The sequence below is a fragment of the Mustela nivalis genome (genome assembly GCF_964662115.1).
Source record: "Mustela nivalis genome assembly, chromosome: 7".
NCBI lineage: Eukaryota > Metazoa > Chordata > Mammalia > Carnivora > Mustelidae > Mustela > Mustela nivalis.
In genome coordinates, this window is record NC_139026.1 from 73,695,610 (window position 1) to 73,714,606 (window position 18,997).

The following is an 18,997-nucleotide window of genomic DNA, read 5'->3' on the forward strand; positions in this document are numbered from 1 at the left end:
AAGGGCACATAGACTCTAGTATTCTTAACAAAATATATATCATCAGAGTAAAGAAAAGGGTGAACAAATACGAAATGGGAGAGGCAAGGGAGAACTCTGAAATTGGATTAAAAACTGAAGTGTCAGGGCGCCTGGGTGGCTCAGTGGGTTAAGCCGCTGCCTTCGGCTCAGGTCATGATCCCAGGTCCTGGGATCGAGTCCCACATCAGGCTCTCTGCTCAGCAGGGAGCCTGCTTCCTCCTCTCTCTCTGCCTGCCTCTCTGCCTACTTGTGATCTCTCTGTCAAATAAATAAATAAAATCTTAAAAAAAAAAAAAACTGAAGTGTCAGTATGTACTTAACAATTTATAAAATGTAGTATTTACATATAAATGTTTCCTTGGTCTGCCAGCTAAAAGGGCCTAGGATGTGATATCGCAGAATTAGTAAGTGTACCCAGTTACCAAATTTAAGTTTCTAAGGACCATTAAAAAAAAAAGTTCCTTGGAAAAAGGGCTGATTCTATGGCTCTGGAAGGATTTACTATAAAGTAAGAAAGTGCTCAAAACATATTCTGGTACATCTGAAGGAGCTAGATCTGATGGGGCTCCCCTAAGCCAAATCTCAGACATTTTAACATCAACGTACATAAGTATAGTAACAGATTATAATCCAATAAATAAATCTGAGAGTCTATACTTAAAATACTGCCACATGAATGATAGATGACATAAAGATATACAGAGGATTCCTTACAATAAAATGGTGATATACGGGGGTGCCTGGGTGGCTCAGTGGGTTGAGACTCTGCCTTTGCCTCAGGTCATGATCTTAGGGTCCTGGGATCGAGCCCTGCATCAGGCTCTCTGCTCAGCAGGGAGCCTGCTTCTCACCCCTCCCCTCGCCTGTCTGCCTCTCTACTTGTGATCTGTCAAATGAAAAAAAAATTTTTTTTAAATGGTGAAATATGTGTATCATGTAACAGAACTGAAAAATGAGTATTTTGTAGCCATCATAATAAAAATTGGTTTAGACAAATATCAAGTGTTGCTAAGTCGGGAGGGAAATGGGATGTTTGACAACAAGCAAGATACTTACACGATCTTAAAGTTTCTCTCCACAGATTGCTTATTTCCCCACAAAGGAAAAAACAAACACTACAAGGTAAAGCCACAGAATACTACTTCAACCAACTGGTCAAAATCAACAACAACAATGAGTTCCTCAGATGTGTTCTCCTCAAAAAGACATCACTTTTGTAGTATTTTGACTGGCAATACATAACCTTATTCTAATATAAATTTATCTAGAAAACACGAGATAATCCCAAACTGGAAAACATTTTATCACACACACACAAGGCTGACTATTTTTGTTATGGAGAACTGATTTTCATGATATCTGACAGTAGTCTTTCACATTACCTGATAATTAAAGTTTAATAAACACTGGATGGCTACTCCCTGCATAGACTAAGATGCTAAGTCCCTAAGAGTATCTTTATCTGTTTTTGGCCCTAATTCACAGTGAAGACACAAAGCTGAGTGGTTGGAAGAATAATGAATTTTTAAACTAAGTAACTAGAATTTGTTGGGACACCTGGGTGGCTCAGTTGGTTAAGTGGCCGCCTTCAGCTTTGGTTGTGATCCCAGGGTCCTGGGATCAAGTCCCACATTGGGCTCCTTCCTAGTGGGGAACCTGCTTCTCCCTCTCCCTCTTGCCTACTGCTCCACCTACTTCTGCTCTCTGTTAAATAAATTTAAAAATATTTTTAAAAAAAAGTAAATAGAATTTGTTTACTAAGTTACATAACATTTCACACTCTCAGCTAAGTTTCTGAAAGCAAACATTTTTCAAAACTTTTTTTTTTTTTAAGATTTTATTTATTTGACAGACAGAGATCACAAGCAGGCAGAGAGGCAGGCAGAGAGAGGGGAAGGAGGAAGCAGGCTCCCTGCCGAGCAGAGAGCCCGATGCGGGACTCGATCCCAGAACTCTGAGATCATGACCTGAGCCGAAAGCAGAGGCTCAACCCACTGAGCCACCCAGGCGCCCACATTTTTCAAAACTTTTTAACACTCTATAAAACCAGAGAATTAGAGAAATTTAAATGATCACTTCAAATACATAGTATACCCTATGAAAAGCCTTGTTTTCTGGCCCCCCCAAAAAGAAAAACCACCAACAAAGCAAGTTGCAATAACAAGATTTATAGTACACTGCAGTTAGAACCCAACTTTATTGTTACAACCAATTTTTATTTACAGAATATAAATCTCTTCAAAAAGATACATTCCTTCATTTAATCAATGGTAAAAGGCCTTATTAAATGGAAATAAAGCCTAAACATCACTCATATTCAAACAGAAATACAAACAACTTCATTAAAAGTTTCTGAACATACAGCAAAAATGTATTTTTACTTAAGCAGTTACATGAATGAGGCTGTTTTTAATTTTCTTCACCGGCAACCCCATTTTTATCCACAGAACAAATTTTACACTTAAATTAACAGTAGTAAAAATGTAAAAATTAAATTTTAAACATGAAAATATGCAACGAAAAACAGGAAGTATCTCCATTACCAAACAGATTAACAAGTTCTCAGACACTCAGATACTTTCTGAGGCATATCAAAACACCTACATCAAAATTTGCATTCATTTGAGAGGTATCAATACATTTTCAGTGCTGAGACTATTTGTAGCACTTACAGTATATACAAAGCAGCATTATACTACTATGGTTCACATTTGATAAACACAAATTTAAGCTTTATGCCACAATTTTTCAATTCACACACAGCTAACGCAGTGACAATTATTCATTTTGGTTGTTTTTTTTTTTTTTCTTCTGAAACTCAATCAAGGAAATCATCACTTGAGAACATGGAATAACGCCATGTGTTATTTCTTAAGATAACAGTATTATTTTAAAAGTCAAATACTTCATATCATGGAAACTTCACCTAGCCGTAAAAAAGATTCCTCAATACAGTACAAAGTTTCCTCTTAGCGGATTCTACCAATTTATAGTTAGTTTTAATACACATAAACAACAGGAAACTTCTTCAGATTACTGGATAAAAAAATTTCAGTGTGTCACTACCTAAACTGAAGTAGCAGCACACCACAACCATGCCAAGTAAATCCTCTTGGCTCCTCCACTGTTTTGGGGGGTTTTTCTCCAGGTCACAAAAGCTAGTTTACATGGATACTACCAGGTCTCAACCTATCTCTGAAAATTCCTTTAGTAAAGAGTTTTGAAATTTTAATTAATGAAACAATTCAAATCAGCCAGCTTCTTACCCTTCACTAACTAGTTGCAATACAACATGTAATGTCTTCAATTTTTATAAACATTGTGTGTTTTATAAAATGATTAATGGTATTTATACCATTAATGGGTAAGATGTAAACAAAAATATGACTATATTTAGGGATTAAGAGTATTTTACAGAGTAATTTTTCATAACTAGAAAAGCTGAAAGATTCATAATGAACACAGATTTTACTTTAACCACTTGTTTGATAACATCTATAGAATAGCAAGTGCATTAAGTACAGGAGAAAAGAGAAAGCAGATTTTAGGACAGAAACCTACAAAAAGTTTAATTTGGGATGCCTGAAACACAAAAGGATATTTTTCTATAAGCCTGTCATTTTTGCTCATTCAAAGAGTTGAAACCTTCTATTTCAAACTATGATCCAGAAATGAAAGTTGTTTGTATAAAAACTGTGTTCAGAAAAATCTAATTCATTATTTAAGACACCTTACTGATTTCAGTTTTCAAGTGTTCAAGTAATGCAAACCCAAGTATTTTCTTTTATATCAACATAGTTACAGACTAAGCTTCAAAGATGAGGGGAAAAAATCATTTAAAATAACTGATAGGCTTTTCTGTCCAAAGACATCAAACCCAAAACATAACACTGTAATCACACAAGTGATATGTAACTGGAAAAAAAGTGGTTCGATTTAACTGACGTCTTTTTTTTTTTTAAAGAAAATAAAAGCAAAACAGATTGCCTTAATATGTAGCTAAGTTTCCAGTCAAAGGACATTCTAAAATCTAGTAAACTAAGGAAGAAAAAATCAAAGTAAATCAATTCTGAAATTAAGCGAAAGCTGCTTTACCACATATTTAAAATTCATTTCCTTCTTGCATAATAATTACTTGTGTTTGCCTTTTAAGGAAAGTAGTGTAAGATGCTGCCAGTAACAAAATTCTCTTCCTAGCATAAAGCATTGGTACCTTTGTCTATCAACTGAATGACTGATTAATATTAGAAGCTTAAGTCTCTATCACTTTGGAATCCAACTAAAATGCTTATTAAAAGCAATTTAAAGCAGAAAATCAAACTGATAGTATTCACAGTCTTATTATGTGTAATGATAGAGAAATGTAATGATACAGAAATCTTCATATAATATATAAAAAATAAAAATCTATATAATTTTTAAAGTGAAGGTTTTTAATTTTTTAATTGAGAGTGCTTGGGGAAACTTTTTTCCTTTAAATCTGGAAGCTTAGTAACATATTTATAAGCTAAAACAAATATTTGTAGTTCAGCAAAGATGAAAATAGCAGTCGTTAAAAGATTAGTCATGACTTACATCTTTTTTGTCTTTTACAATCCCCTAATGAACAACTTTATATTTAGAGAAGCCAAATGAGAAGTTGAACCAAGAGAAGCCAAATGAGAAGTTGAACCAAGAGCTATTATATCTCTCATATACGGGATTTTGATTCACACAGAGTTATGCAAAATTTCAAGGGTTTTTTGTTTTTTTTAGAAAAAGGTTAACAACCTTGAAAATAGGAAAGGATAATACTTCAGTCTGCAATCATCACATTATATTTTTAATTTGCTTTAGCTTAGAATCGTGACTCAAAAAAGTAGCTCTAGCCGTTTATCAATTTACTGCTCATAGGAATCTAATCTCACAAAACCTAATGGCCAACTAAAGAATGAAGAAAAGTCATATTAGGCACTGAGAGGCTAAATAAATAAGTACTGACATTAACAAAAACTGATAAACCCTATTTTTCCAGTTCCCCTTGTTATCCCACTATGCAGCCAGAACTTTTGGCTATTTCCAGTCTAAAACCAAAGAGCTGAATCATTTCCTTACCAAAAAAAGAAAAAAAAAAAAATCTACAAAAGAGAATGGAAAACAATACACAATCTCATATGCAAGATACAATTCACACTAGTTTACAATCTTTATTTACACTGTTTTATATACATTCCAGGCAGACCTAGTTGAGTTTTGTGCTCATGTTGATCTCAAATGACCATGTGAACAGTATGATTCACTACCACATCTCTCTGATTTCCAGATAACCAGGTGGTAGCATGGGGTCAAGAGGGGAAAAAAAAATATTACTGGTCAGGTAAGATCATATAAGTACATAAGGAACAAAAGGAAAAATTGTGGAATTTTGCTTGTTAAAGCATCCAGGCCACTATGGTCTATTGACTAACAACAACGAGTACACATGAATGCCACTCCTCTAACAACCATTTTCATATTTACAAAATGAACTTACTACCAGCTGAGTTATTAGGTAAGGCATTCAAGTTCCTTAGCGTAACATAAAAAGGCAACAGACATCTCAGCAAGCCAAAGGACAAATTTTAGAGGGATGTTTTTCCTTTAGAATCCTTAAATGGTGGATAAAAAGAAAAGCAATTTTGAACCCACTTATTAGTCTGCAGCATGATACCAAAGACCTGTACAGGATGTGGTAGCATCATGACACCCAGTATCTAGCCAAGGGTGGGGAAAATATCTTATATGTCTCATTTTGTTTCCACTTCCACTGCATACTCCCAGGGCTAAAGTGAAAGCCTCTATTCCCCTTTACATTCAGTTCTATATGAATCTCTCTGAAAAACAAGAGTATCACAGCTAGCAGCTACGCACAGTCTACCAGCAAAGGCTCAGTGAATCTCTACTCAAGATAGTTGAAGACTATGGAATAAGGTAGAAAACTGATCTTCTCTCCTCCCATAGTTTTCCAAGATATATATTGTTGCACTTTAAGAAATCAGAAAGAAAAAAAAAAAAAAAAAGAAAGAAAACAAGGGTTTTTAAATATATTATTCATTGTCCTAAGAAAATGTTCCAATTGCAGATGAAAATTCCACCAAAAACAATTCTTCCAGCTCACTCTAACATTATGTAAAAAGCTATCAGTTAATTGGTTCCATTCATTTAGTCAATTAGGTAAAATTCTACTGATCCTATAGTAATAGGGTTTATAAAAACAGAAGTGAACATTTTAACATTGGGGAGGTAGAAAACAAATTTTAGTCTAACACTGTTATAGACACAAGCAGATTTTAAGATTCTATTTATGTAACTAGAATTTACCATTTAAAATGGCCTTCAAGTGTTTCTACTTACTTTATTAGCTTTAAACATCTTGAGATAATCCAAGTATTTTAAAGCACTTATCTGAGAATATAAGTCATTTGGAATAATACATCAAACTCCCCAGAAGATTTCTCAGAGGATATATTTGTAGTTGCATATTCTGAATATGCAGATTCATTAAGTCAACTTTGTACATGGGCACTTATGTGACCAAAGTGCAAAGCCTGTCAGACTAATTTTCTAAGTTAACCATGACTGCTCAACTCCACAAACCATCAGTCCTCAAAACTTGAAGACTACTGATTGCAAAGATCTAACTTCCTTCCATATAGTAACTGCCACCCTCTTACTCTCAAAGAAAAAAATACAAACAAAACCAAGAAAACTAAAACAGAAGCCCGCCTACCATGAATATTTCTATTTAATTCACATTTTGTTAGATTTTAAGTGTATTAGATCAATGTGCTAAATGTTATTTCTTTTAACTGCTTTTAATTTATTTCTCTGAAGCTATATATATCACGTAATCATTTGCTATCACTCTAAAGACACGGAGCCAAACTGAAACATGAAACAAAAGTGTTAAGGAATGAATCTGGAAAGGTAAAGAAGAATCTAAATGCTATTTTCTTGTTCCCAAATATGATAACCTTCCTATCTTTGTTTCAGAAATTAGCATTTGTTCTACTAGCTAAACAGAAACAAAGAATATTTCAATAAGTAAATTTTTGGTAAAAAAAAAAAATGTGATATTATCAAATTTTAAGAACAAACTAGCAACTTAAATGACTGTATTTAGTATGTGAAAACATTATTTAATGCAGATTTTGGTAACATAAAATCATATCTATTCCAGGATTATAGGTAAATATTAATATTTATACTGCCAGACTATGTATGAAAGGATAATTTAATTTTAAGATATATTCCCCCCCAAAAAACATTTTCCAATATTCAATTCAAAAAGACGTACCACTAAAAGTAGACAGTAAATGTAATTTACCCTCATATACAGGTATTTTTCTATGACCACCCTAAGTTATCTATACTAGTATCTGGCATTTTAAGAGTGAATGATTCATATTTCTTATAGGGTATCAAGATAAAAAGGTTACAATGAACACCTAAATTGTTTGCTAAAATTAAAATTACTAAATTAAAACTTTAAAAAATTTTTCTCTGGATATTTCATTGCTTACACTCAACCAACAGATGAAACAGATGAAAGCAGTCACAGAATTATGTTAAATTTATAATAAATAATTCACATATAACATAGATTAAATTATCAAAGAAAGGGTTAAACTGACATATTTATACCTTTTTGCAAATTTAACAAACTTCTAATCCACCACATACTGATAGCAGTAGGTACACTTCTTGACATCATTCAGTCATTTAAAAAATAGATTGGTTGTTTGGAGGCATAATTTGTAAAGCAAGATAACCAAATTAAACAACAGAATTTTAACAAACATTGGCTTTTCAAAATTTCTTAAGAAAAGATACACAAGCATTGTTCAAACACTTGAGAATAATCAAATCTCTTCTTTACTCAGGCACTTTTAATGCAGTAACTTCAGGCTTCATTTTAAAGTACTGGTTAAAACGAACAATTGCATACCTAGTGAGAAAAGAATAACAACAGAATTAATAAAAAAAATGAAAAACTTAATCCTTCCTTCATTTTCCACTCACCCTTCTAAGCTGATTTTTTTTAAGTTTTAGGATTTTTCAAAGGATGTATTTTTAGTTTATTGCACCATCTACTGGACACTTTTCTAATACAGCATTTAATCTGTATTTAAATCTGGTATTTAGATCAGATTTCCTTGCAGACCAATTATTTAAATGTATGCAACCCTTGTAACATTTGACTGAGAATAATAACTATGGTATGTATACTCTATGAGTCCTATGTGTATATCAAAAAAAAAAAAAAAAAGTAAAGACAAATGTAATACATACAGCACAATTAAACTTACCCAAGGAAATCAAAATCAATAGTCGAGTATTTGGCTTGAATCAAAGCCCACAATCCCCAAAAGAAATGAGAAGCCTAAAAAGGAGAAAAGGAAAATCAAGAATTATTAATACACTTCTCTATTAAACAATAATCAAATAATGTTTCCCTTTTTTATCAACTCAATGCAGAATACGATCTTGATGCTTTTTTTACACAAAATACTTAAAATACAGGTAATACTGAAGAGTACAGTAACCTAGACGGCTACAGATCACTTCTGTCCACACCAAAAGAGGTTAGACTGTATTATAACTTCTTAAAACACAGAGCCCAGGGGCGCCTGGGTGGCTCAGTGGGTTAAATTCACCTTGGGCGTGATCCCTAGTCCTGGGATCGAGCCCCACAACAGGCTCGCTGCTCAGCAGGGAGCCTGCTTCCTCCTCTCTCTGCCTACTGATCTCTGTCTGTCAAATAAATAAAATCTTTAAAAACAAAAAAACACAGAGCCCAATTCCTGTAACTGTTTTGTGAAGACAGAGTTCAGCATAAGCCCTAATAGATATTGATTATAATTGCTAACAGGCTTTCCTATAAAATACATAATTACCAAAAGACTTTGTTTTTTGACATAAAAATAAAAACAAAAAGGGAAATCCAAATCTCAAAAACAAAAATTATTTAAATATTTAATTTCATATTTAAATGTGAAAAATGTTCTAGACATGACAAACACCTGAAAACAATTTTTATTAGCCCAACAATTCTGCATAAACAACCATGTTACATAAAGTAACATGATTTTACTTATGTCAGAGAAAAATGCGTCTTAATACTTTAAGAGAAAAACAGATGACTGTGTAGGAGCTGTAAAATAACTACTTGTGTGTGCTGTACAATCTATTTCCAGTTAAACATGAAAATATTTTAAGATTCTGATAATAACTAATAAACCTTCACTTCCCTCAAAGCAGTCTACTCCAACTAGAAAAATTCCAACTAGGAAAAAAAGTCTTAAAGATAAGGGTTTTATTTCAGCTAAATTCCCTCTATTAACAACAAAAGGTATCTAAGAATAAAATTGCTCCACAGCTGTGATCTTGGTATTAAAACAACCAGACAACCCAATTTGACAGGTGAAACAACAAGGTGTTATGAGAAAGGATTCTTAATTTGAATTGAGAACTGTGGGGGTTCAAGTCCAGGTCCTGCCACTAACTCCTTTTTCAACTTTCAATAAGTCACAAATTTTTAAAGACCAAATCATCACTTTAAAAATATGAGAAACTAATTATTAGCCATTCTGTATTCCACACAGGATTGTTTTAATGATTAATGGAAATTATAGATTGATGGATAGATATAAATTTTTACCCTCTAAAGAGCTCTTTAAAGTATGTTGTAAAAATATCTATTTAAAAATTAATAATGCGCTTTGTGTTTAACTTCCTCAAAAAACCACTATCAGGATATATAACTTCCCATCAAATACAGATACAGAAAAGAATAAACAATGCAGTAAAGAGTAAACAGAAAGTACACGCACATGAAGCCTAATGGTTAACTTAAGGAAAAAAAAAAAAAAAAGCTGATCTCTGGAGTCAAACTGCAAAAATTACTAGCCGAATGGCTTTGAGCAATTTAATTAACCCACCTATACCTCTCTTTCCCCATCTGTAAAACGAAGAAGTGATACTATGCTTTATAGTAAGAATTATGTATTGGTCTTCAACTACTGTTTCTGGCTCATAGTTCCCCAAATCCTTAGAATTTCATATTAAGAGCAACGGGAACATATTTTTGTTATAATATTTGATCTTGTATCTTAAGTTTCTGGAACAGTTCCAGAGCAATAAAAGTAAAAGGAAATATCTTGTTATTCATAACAAGCCCCTTTCAAATACACCTGTTTATGTTAATGAGGTGACTTTTGGAAACCCCCTCCAGAGGAAGACTGGTTGCCAGGGGAACCAACCGTAAGATCAGAGAGATGATCTTCCAGCCCCACCATCTCACCACCTTCAGGGAGGGGAGAAGTGAGACTGAGTTCAGTCTTTCAATGGCCAATGTTTTAATCAGTCTTGCCTAAGTAATTAAGTCTCTATATAACCCAAAAGGAAGGGGTTCAGAGAGCTTCCAGGCCCAGTGAACCAGAACACATCTACAAGCTAGAGGATGGTTACACCTTAAGCTCTTGGAGAACAGCAGTTTCTGTGCTTAGAACCCTTCTGGACCTCGCTCTATATACGTCTTCATCTGACTGTTCTCCTGCATCCTTTAAGATAAACTGATAAACATAAATAAATGCCTGAGTTTTGTGAGCCACTCTAGCAAAATTATTTCCACCCACAGACGAAGTTTTGGAAACCTCCACTTTATAACCAGTGGGTAAGAAGGATAAGGAACAAGTGAGACTTGAGACTGACATCTGAAAAGGAAGATAGTGGGCTTGTTGAGTCTGAATCCTTAACCTGTGGGATCTGAAACTTACACAGAATTGTAGGACACACAGTCATGGCTGAGAATTGGAGAACTACTTGGTGGTGTGGAAAAAACACACACTGGAACCTAGTCTTTATATCCAGTATGTAACAAACATTCAATAAAATGCTAATTAATATTATATAAAATAAAAATGATAAAAATAATAAAAATTTTCAAAAATGGTCTTCTCTCTACCTGAGGAAGTCTCAGGTATCGAGAAGTGAATTACGAGAAAAAAATGAACCTTCCTTCTTTTTAAAGTATAGAACAGTGGTTCTCAACCATGGGAAATTCCTGAGGACCAAAACTATTTTTTATAGTATTATTAATGTGTTACTTGCCTTTCTGACTATTTTAACATCTGCACCGATGGTTTAAAAGCAATGGTGGGTGAAGCTAATGGTACCATACAGTATGTCAAGGCAGTGGCACCAAACATACACACACAAACACACACATACATCATCACAACACACAGTAAATAAAAGGCCAGTCTCACTGAAGAATGTCTTTTATCAAGCCATTGAAACTATTAATTTTATTATATTTCTACCCAAAGGAGGAAGATTCTTTCAAGGAAAAACATTTATAACTGAGCTATGAGCTGAACTTGCTCCTGTTTAATGGAACATCATTTTTACTTGAAAGAATAACTGATATTCGAACTAGTTATTAGACTTGGGCATTTGGCGGATACTTCTCAAAGAATTTGTCATTTCAGTGAAACTAATTGACAGTAGCTGTTGCCAATCACAGTCTTTACGTATTCAACCTAAAATTAGAACTTTGGAAAACCTATATTTGACTCTGTGAGTTTCACGGCTTCTCAATATAGTACTCAATAAAGTACTTTTTTCTAATGATACTAATTGTGATATCAATGGATGTGATATTTTTATATCCTATAAGGAGATGTATCAACATTTGTAAGATCTGTACAACTCAAATCCATATTTTCCAAATAATGCTTACTAATTACAAAATCACACACTGCTAAAAGAGCCACTGGAAGTACATATAAAGCAATGGTTTATAATGTACTGAAGTACAAAGTTAACTGATGTTTTCAGACTGCACATTAAAACTAACCTTTAAGAAATGATTACTTGCTGAGTTTTGGTGAAGTATCAAAAAGAATATCCACAATTATCTGAAAAGCCAAAATATTCATCTCTTCCAACAACACATATGTGAAACAGAACTTTCTTTATATACTTTAACCAAACCAGTATGTTGCAACAGATGAAATCTAAAAGTAGATATAAGAATCTAGCTTTTATTAAGCCAGACATTACAGAGCTTTGTAAAAGTCTAAATAATGCCATTCTTCTGTTTTGGAAAACAGTTATTTTTCACTTAAAATGCATTTTTTTTTAACTCCTTTCTTTTTGGGGGAAAGAAGCAGGAGGGGCAAAGGGAGAGGAAGAGAGTATCTCAAGTAGACTTCACGCTGAGCATAGAGCCCAAATGCAGGGCTCAATTCCACAATCCTGAGATCAGAACCTGGGCCAAAACCAAAAGTCAAATGCTTAACAGGCTGTGCCACTCAGGCATGCTTCTAAGTTTATTATTTTTAAAAATATTTATTTAATATATATTTTCAATTTGTTTTAACTTTCAATGTGATAAATTTTGATAACTAACCTAAATAAACAAAAGCTCAGAGGTCTTCAAAAAAATCTGGATGTCTAAAGGGGGAATCCTGAAACCAAAAAGTTTGAGATCCACTAGTCTAAATCACCTAGACATACTTTAAGTGATACAAAAATATTCTGTGGATGCTACTGTAATCTCTTCCTATTGGGCCAGTTCTGTAAGTAGAAAAGACTGAAAGTGGGAAATTCTACACCTAAAAATAGTATCAAACCAGCTCTTCCCACCATCTCAAGCAACATTCATTCATATAAATAAGTGATTCTACACTAGAGGAGGATTATGTATAAAACTTCACAAAAATCTCATTTTGGCAGAGAACACCTTTTATAGGGTGAAAAATGAAAAGTTTATGTGTAACATTACAGTCTTAAATGGATGAAAAAGAAATGCAGGAAACAGTCCGTTAATTATTTGTACTCCCCAAAGAGAATATTTAAGTCCAAATAAAATAATGTAATAATGTTGTGTGATTTACCTACTTCCTTCAGATTTGGAAACTAGAGATATTTACGTCTATCAAAGGGCATTTTCATTTCTAGGTTACTCATCTCTGCAGCAAAGAAAAACTCAAGGATTTTTATGATGAAAAAATAACTAAAATGTATCCTTTCTTAAAAATCCCTAAACACTTAGATATTATCCAAATTCTAAAATTTCCAAAGTCTAAAAACAATGTATTTAAAGACTCTGGGGAAAAAAAAAGAAAAAGAAAAAGAAAAAAAAAGAGACTCTGAATAGCTTTAAAAACCTGTATGTATACTCCAGTTGATTTTATATTGCAAATACCTTGTTTGCCATCTTACTTTAGTTACAGTAAACAATCAGTGAGACATGAAGTCTTCGGCAATAAGCATTTAATCAGCCATTTTCAAGGGCACCTGCGTGGCTCAGTTGGCTGAGCATCCCATTTGGCTCAAGTTATGATCTCGGGGTCATGGGATGGAGCTCTACACTGGGTTCCATGCTCACTAGGGGTGGAGTCTACCTGGGATTCTCTCCTCCTCCCTCTCTCCCCCTTTCCCTGCTTCTGTGTGCATGTGTTTGTGTACATGCATGTGAACAAACACATGTACTCTCTCTTTCTCTAAAAATAAATAAAACCTTTAAAAAAAAAAAAAAAACTCTTTTCCCCACTTATCAAATCAGTTTTGTAATATATGTATATGCTGTCTTCGTGACAAGTCATCAAGGAAGGAAGAGTCCCCAAAGAGGAAAGAGTATTTAAGACATGTCCAAATAGACCAAGAGGAACTTGCTAGAGGATGCAGGGAAAGGGCATTCTAGGTAGGAAGAAATAACTATAAAAAAGGATACAGGCTTCAAACATGGAGTGTACAGAAAACAACATGACTCTGCTAAAGCAGAAATGGGAGGTAAAAAATGGGAAATAAGAATTTGAAGAACGTTATCATTTGGATTTCACTCTGAAGATCACAGGGGACCATAAAGATTGAAAGTGATACAATTAGATTCATGAATTAGATCTAGTTATTAAAAAGATATCTTTTTAGGTGTATAGGATGAAATAAAGACCGAAAAAAACCTGGAGGCAAAGAGACTGGCAAAGGCTAACACAGGTGAGAGATTAAGAGCTTAATTGAAGGTTATACAACTAAGGAGAAAGGGTTAGAATTGAGAGAATTTTAGGAACTGGGAGTAACAAAACTTGGAAATAAGAAAAAATATGAGAATGAAGAGGAACAAAAGACATAAAAGAAAATTCCTTCTTCCCTGGTTTCAGAAAACAGAATTCAGATAGTATTTTAATTTCATCAAGATGGAATAAAGAATAAATAATGGGACAGAGGACAAGGTGCATGAAATAAAATTCAAGTTTCGACATACTCCACTCAATTACTAAAGGAACACCAGACAGAGACAGATAGATACTGATTGGGAGATTGACATAGGAAAGAAATTCTACTTGGGCTCATTAACAGAAAGGACAGTAAAAGTCATGGAATTAGGGGTGCCTGAGTGGCTCAGCTGGTTAAGCATCTACCCTTGACTCAGGTCATGATCCCAGGGTCCTGGGATCAAGCCCCAAGTTAGGCTCCCTGCTCAGGGGGGAATATGCTTCTCTCTCTCCCAATGACTCTACCCCTGCTCCTGCCCTCACTCGTGCCGGCTCTCTCTAATGAATTTTTAAAATCTTACCAAAAAAAAGCCACATAATAATTAGATTACCCAATGAAAGTACATGAAGTGAAAGGAGAGGGGAGAGGAGCCCAAATTCAGGACACCAGAAAACACCAATATTATAAGAGGATCAGGAGAAGAGGAAGAAAAGGAAGAGTCAGGGAAAGAAACTGAGCAGAAAAACACAAATGAGAAGAACCAAGGAAGAATAGTTATCACAAAAAGTAATGAAAGAAAAAACTGTAAACATCAATGGTAAATACTGTTAAATGATATGGGCAGAGCAAGTAAGATAAATTTAAAAAAAAAAAAAAAAGACAAAGTTTAAACTGGACTTAGTAATTATGTCATTATTGGCAACCCTGACATGAACTTTTTTTTTTTTAAATAATGATGGGAGAAGACAAGACAGCAGTGGTATGAGGAGGAATGCATAAAAGATGAAAAAAAAAAAAAAAAGATTGAGGGTTTGCTTTTACTTCCCCCTACCTTCCCAATTATTTACTCATTCAAACACCTGAGAATGTGACAGACATTTCCTAAATGATTATGGGATGAAATTAAGAGTTGGTAAGAGAATTACATAAACTGGCTAGCTTAAAAAACAAAAAAACCTATAAAAACAATCTTGAAAAAGAAAGGCAGATACGGGGCGCCTGGGTGGCTCAGTGGGTTAAGCCGCTGCCTTCGGCTCAGGTCATGAACTCAGGGTCCTGGGATCGAGTCCCGCATCGGGCTCTCTGCTCAGCGGGGAGCCTGCTTCCCTCTCTCTCTCTCTGCCTGCCTTTCCGTCTACTTGTGATTTCTCTCTGTCAAATAAATAAATAAAATCTTTGAAGAAGGAAAAAAAAAAAAGGAAAGGCAGATACATCAAATCTCAGGAGAATTAGTAATCTCAATAAGAGGTGCTGATGAAGCCAAATGTGAGCATTCATCTAAATTCTGCTATATTGTTTCTATTCTGAAGATGGCAAAAGAGCCCCTGACACAAGAAAGTAACGCACCTCCAAAGAGAGAGGACTCCAGCACAATTTAAACTAGAAGAGGAACTCAAACCAAAGTTGGCTTCAGAACTGGTTCTCAATGGTTTCTTAATGAGGAAAAACTGGAAAATGGTATGAGAATCTCAGAGCATAATAAACTTACTATATAATGATTATATAAAACTAAAGATTGTGTAAATTGACATGCTAAATGAGAAGTATTATTTAAAAAGTATTAAAGTTTTGTATCTCATTAACAACCCTCTAATTCTTTTTCTGTAAGATCTTCTACTGAACATGTGACGTTTCATGAATGTTTGCTGTACATTTCATACATTCTTTTTTTTTTTTTTTTAAGATTTTATTTATTTATTTGACAGAGAGAGAGGCCACAAGTAGGCAGAGAGGCAGGCAGAGACAGAGAGGGGAAGCAGCTCCCTGCTGAGCAGAGAGCCTGATGCGGGCCTCAATTCCAGGACCCTGAGTTCATGAACTGAGCCGAAGGCAGAGGCTTAACACACGGAACCACCCAGGCGCCCTCTCTTTTTTAAAAAATCAGGTTAAATACTGTTTTTTTTAAAATCAAGTTAAATAAATTTCCTTTGAATTCTAATCTGCTAAGAATTTCAAATAGCAATGAGTGTTAAATGTTACCCAAAAAGAAGTATTTTGTACAAATTATTCGCCCTTCCAAATTATTAATACATTGAAGAGATGCACTGTTTTCTTCTTCTTTTAAGCCTCAAATATATATGAACCAAAGTAATAATAATTAGTAGATATCTGATTAATGGATATGTATAAAAAACTTGATAATCAAACCAGAAGTAATTACTTTTCAATACCATGTATATTTAACTACAGTACCCAATGCTACTAAATTTTTTTTTTAAAGATTTTATTTATTTGTTTGACAGACAGAGATTACAAGTAGGCAAGAGAGGCAGACAGGCAGAGAGAGGAGGAAGCAGGCTCTCTGCTCTGCAGAGAGCAGAGAGCCCGATGCAGGGCTCGATTCCAGGACCCTGGATCATGACCTGAGCCGAAAGCAGAGGCTTTAACCCACTGAGCCACCCAGACGCCCCCAAAGCTACTAAATTTTTATCATCAAAAGTTTATAAGGGAACCCCAGTTAGCTCTCTTAATAGTCAGCAGTGGTTCTGTCTGACTAAGAATTTATAAGCTATGTGGACATTTTGTGGAAATTAATAAACTAATGCATTAGGAACAATTTATGTTAATGGGTACATTAAAAAATGTAAATTATAGCAACAATAATATTCTTCCTGTTAATATAGAAATTGGCTAAACAGAACTATTACAGGGATTCTCAAGTTCATTAAATGACCTTGTGAGAATGAAAACCTTACATTCCCTGCTTTAAGATCATCCTTAAATAGAATATATAGAAGCAGCAGGCATCCTAGTACCAGCAGGAGAGCATGCCATTAATTTAGTCAACAGTTCTACTGAAAGTAGATCCCAGAACAGAAGATGAGTCAAGTGTCAGCACACCCTCTTACCTGAGATGTATTCTGAATGGCTCTGGGAAAATGCCGCTCTTAAGACAATGCAAACAGTAACCCATGAGCCATCAACAGAGTCTATTTGTAAAGACAATACAGCAAATATTCCCCATGTCAACTGTACCAAATTATATTAAAACTAAAAATAATTAAAATATCTTCAATCTAGTATTCACTTGTGTAACACCTTAGCTGAAAGCTCATTCTAATTCATCACATCAATCTCCAAAGGTGATTTAAATGAACTATTATTTAAAAAATAAATGTGCTTGAGAGTACAGAGAAGTAGGTCTAGAAATAACTGCTCATCAAAAGAAAATGAAGACAAAATACTGGTTACGTTATGAAAACATTAATTCTACTGGCTCTTCCAATCTACTTTAAAGATCTTAAGATGTGATGATTAAACATACTGTGGAAAATCTCATTTCCCATAAATCTGTTTTTGATTATATGTTTTTTGTAACATAAAGAGAATAGATATAATATAAAGAACTGTTTCACAATTAACCTTAACTCTAACTAGAATCAATTCATTAAATAATTATTGGGCACTTACCATGTGGATATGCACTATTATTCTAGAGGTTAGGGATACATCAGTGAATGAAACAAAATCTCTGTCCTCAAAAGCATTACAACAGAGAACTATAAACAATAGTGTTTAGTTTTGTTTTTAAGATTTTATTTGTTTATTTGACAGACAGAGATCACAAGGAGGCAGAGAGGCAGGCGGGGAGAGAGAGAAGGAAGCAGGCTCCCGCTGAGCAGAGAGCTGGATGCGGGGTTCAATCCCAGGATCCTGGGATCATGACCTGAGCCGAACTGAGCCACCCAAGCACCCCAACAATATAGTGTTTTGTCCTTATGTGAACAAAAATGTTCAGAACTAAAACAGGGAAACTTTTAGAAGATGATGAAAATTAATTTAAAAGCTTTTTAAAAGTGTATTAAGAATCTTAGCAAAAAAAAAAAAAAAATCTCTCATTGTTTATATTTAAACTTACCAATGCAAACTGATTGACCTGAATGAAGAGTATTTCCACCTCCTTTTCAGTAACTTCAGTCCCAAAGCCCTTAAATTCTTTGTATGCTTCAAGGTAAGAACGCAGCCACTGGCCCTGTAGTTGTCTGTCTGGATAGAGACTATAGTCTACATCACTCACACCTGAAATGGAAAAAAAGTAGACTAAAGATTTTAAAAACATTTTTACCATTACTCACAGAGTAAGAAATACATTTTATATTGAAACCTGATACACTCCCTTACCATTAAGTTCTACAAAAAATATGTACCCTAACTATACCTTCAACTCTGATATTTTCTAATTCTTTCCTTCTCCATTCCCTGCTTTAAAATAATTACCCCACACATTTGGTTTTAAGATGTGCAGTTTGAGGGGCACCTGGGTGGCTCAGTGGGTTAAGCTACTGCCTTTGGCTCAGGTCATGATCTCAGGGTCCTGGGATCGAGTTCCGCATCGGGCCCTCTGCTCAGCAGGGAGCCTGCTTCCTCCTCTCTCTCTCTGCCTGCCTCTCTGCCTACTTGTGATCTCTCTCTGTCAAATAAATGAATAAAATCTTAAAAAAAAAAAAAAAGATGTGCAGTTTGAAAAATGCTAACAAAAAATAAAGTTCATAGTATTTTGCCTAACACTCAACGTTCTTCGTAAGTTGATCCAAACTTTACTTACTTGGTCTTATAACCCAACCCCTAAATTCTCCTTCATGAGTTTATATCCTACAAGCAGGTACATTCACCCTAACATTTTCTTCCTCCTTCCTGCAGTGCCTTCCTTTTGTTCTACCTGCACATCTCAAATTCTACCTAACTTGAAAGCTTTAGCTTGATTTTTTTCCTACAGAAAATCATACTAGGATCA

At 34.4% G+C, this 18,997-nt stretch overlaps 1 protein-coding gene across 2 annotated transcripts in view; it reads right to left on the reverse strand.

Annotated features, from left to right (window-relative positions):
- Window positions 1-2,199: 2,199 nt before the first annotated feature.
- ETNK1 (ethanolamine kinase 1) overlaps window positions 2,200-18,997 on the reverse strand; it is a 67,179-nt gene continuing 50,381 nt past the window's right edge. The window contains exons 6-9 of one of the 2 annotated variants that reach the window (XM_082740496.1): window positions 18,122-18,282; window positions 8,349-8,422; window positions 7,873-7,987; window positions 2,200-6,924 (exon numbers count right to left, since the gene is read on the reverse strand). In XM_082740496.1, coding sequence (XP_082596622.1) covers window positions 7,915-7,987; window positions 8,349-8,422; window positions 18,122-18,282 — 308 coding nt within the window. In that variant the 3' untranslated portion in view covers window positions 2,200-6,924; window positions 7,873-7,914. Of the gene's footprint in view, window positions 7,988-8,348; window positions 8,423-18,121; window positions 18,283-18,997 lie in introns of both variants that reach the window. The other variant, XM_082740495.1, reaches the window with a different exon arrangement.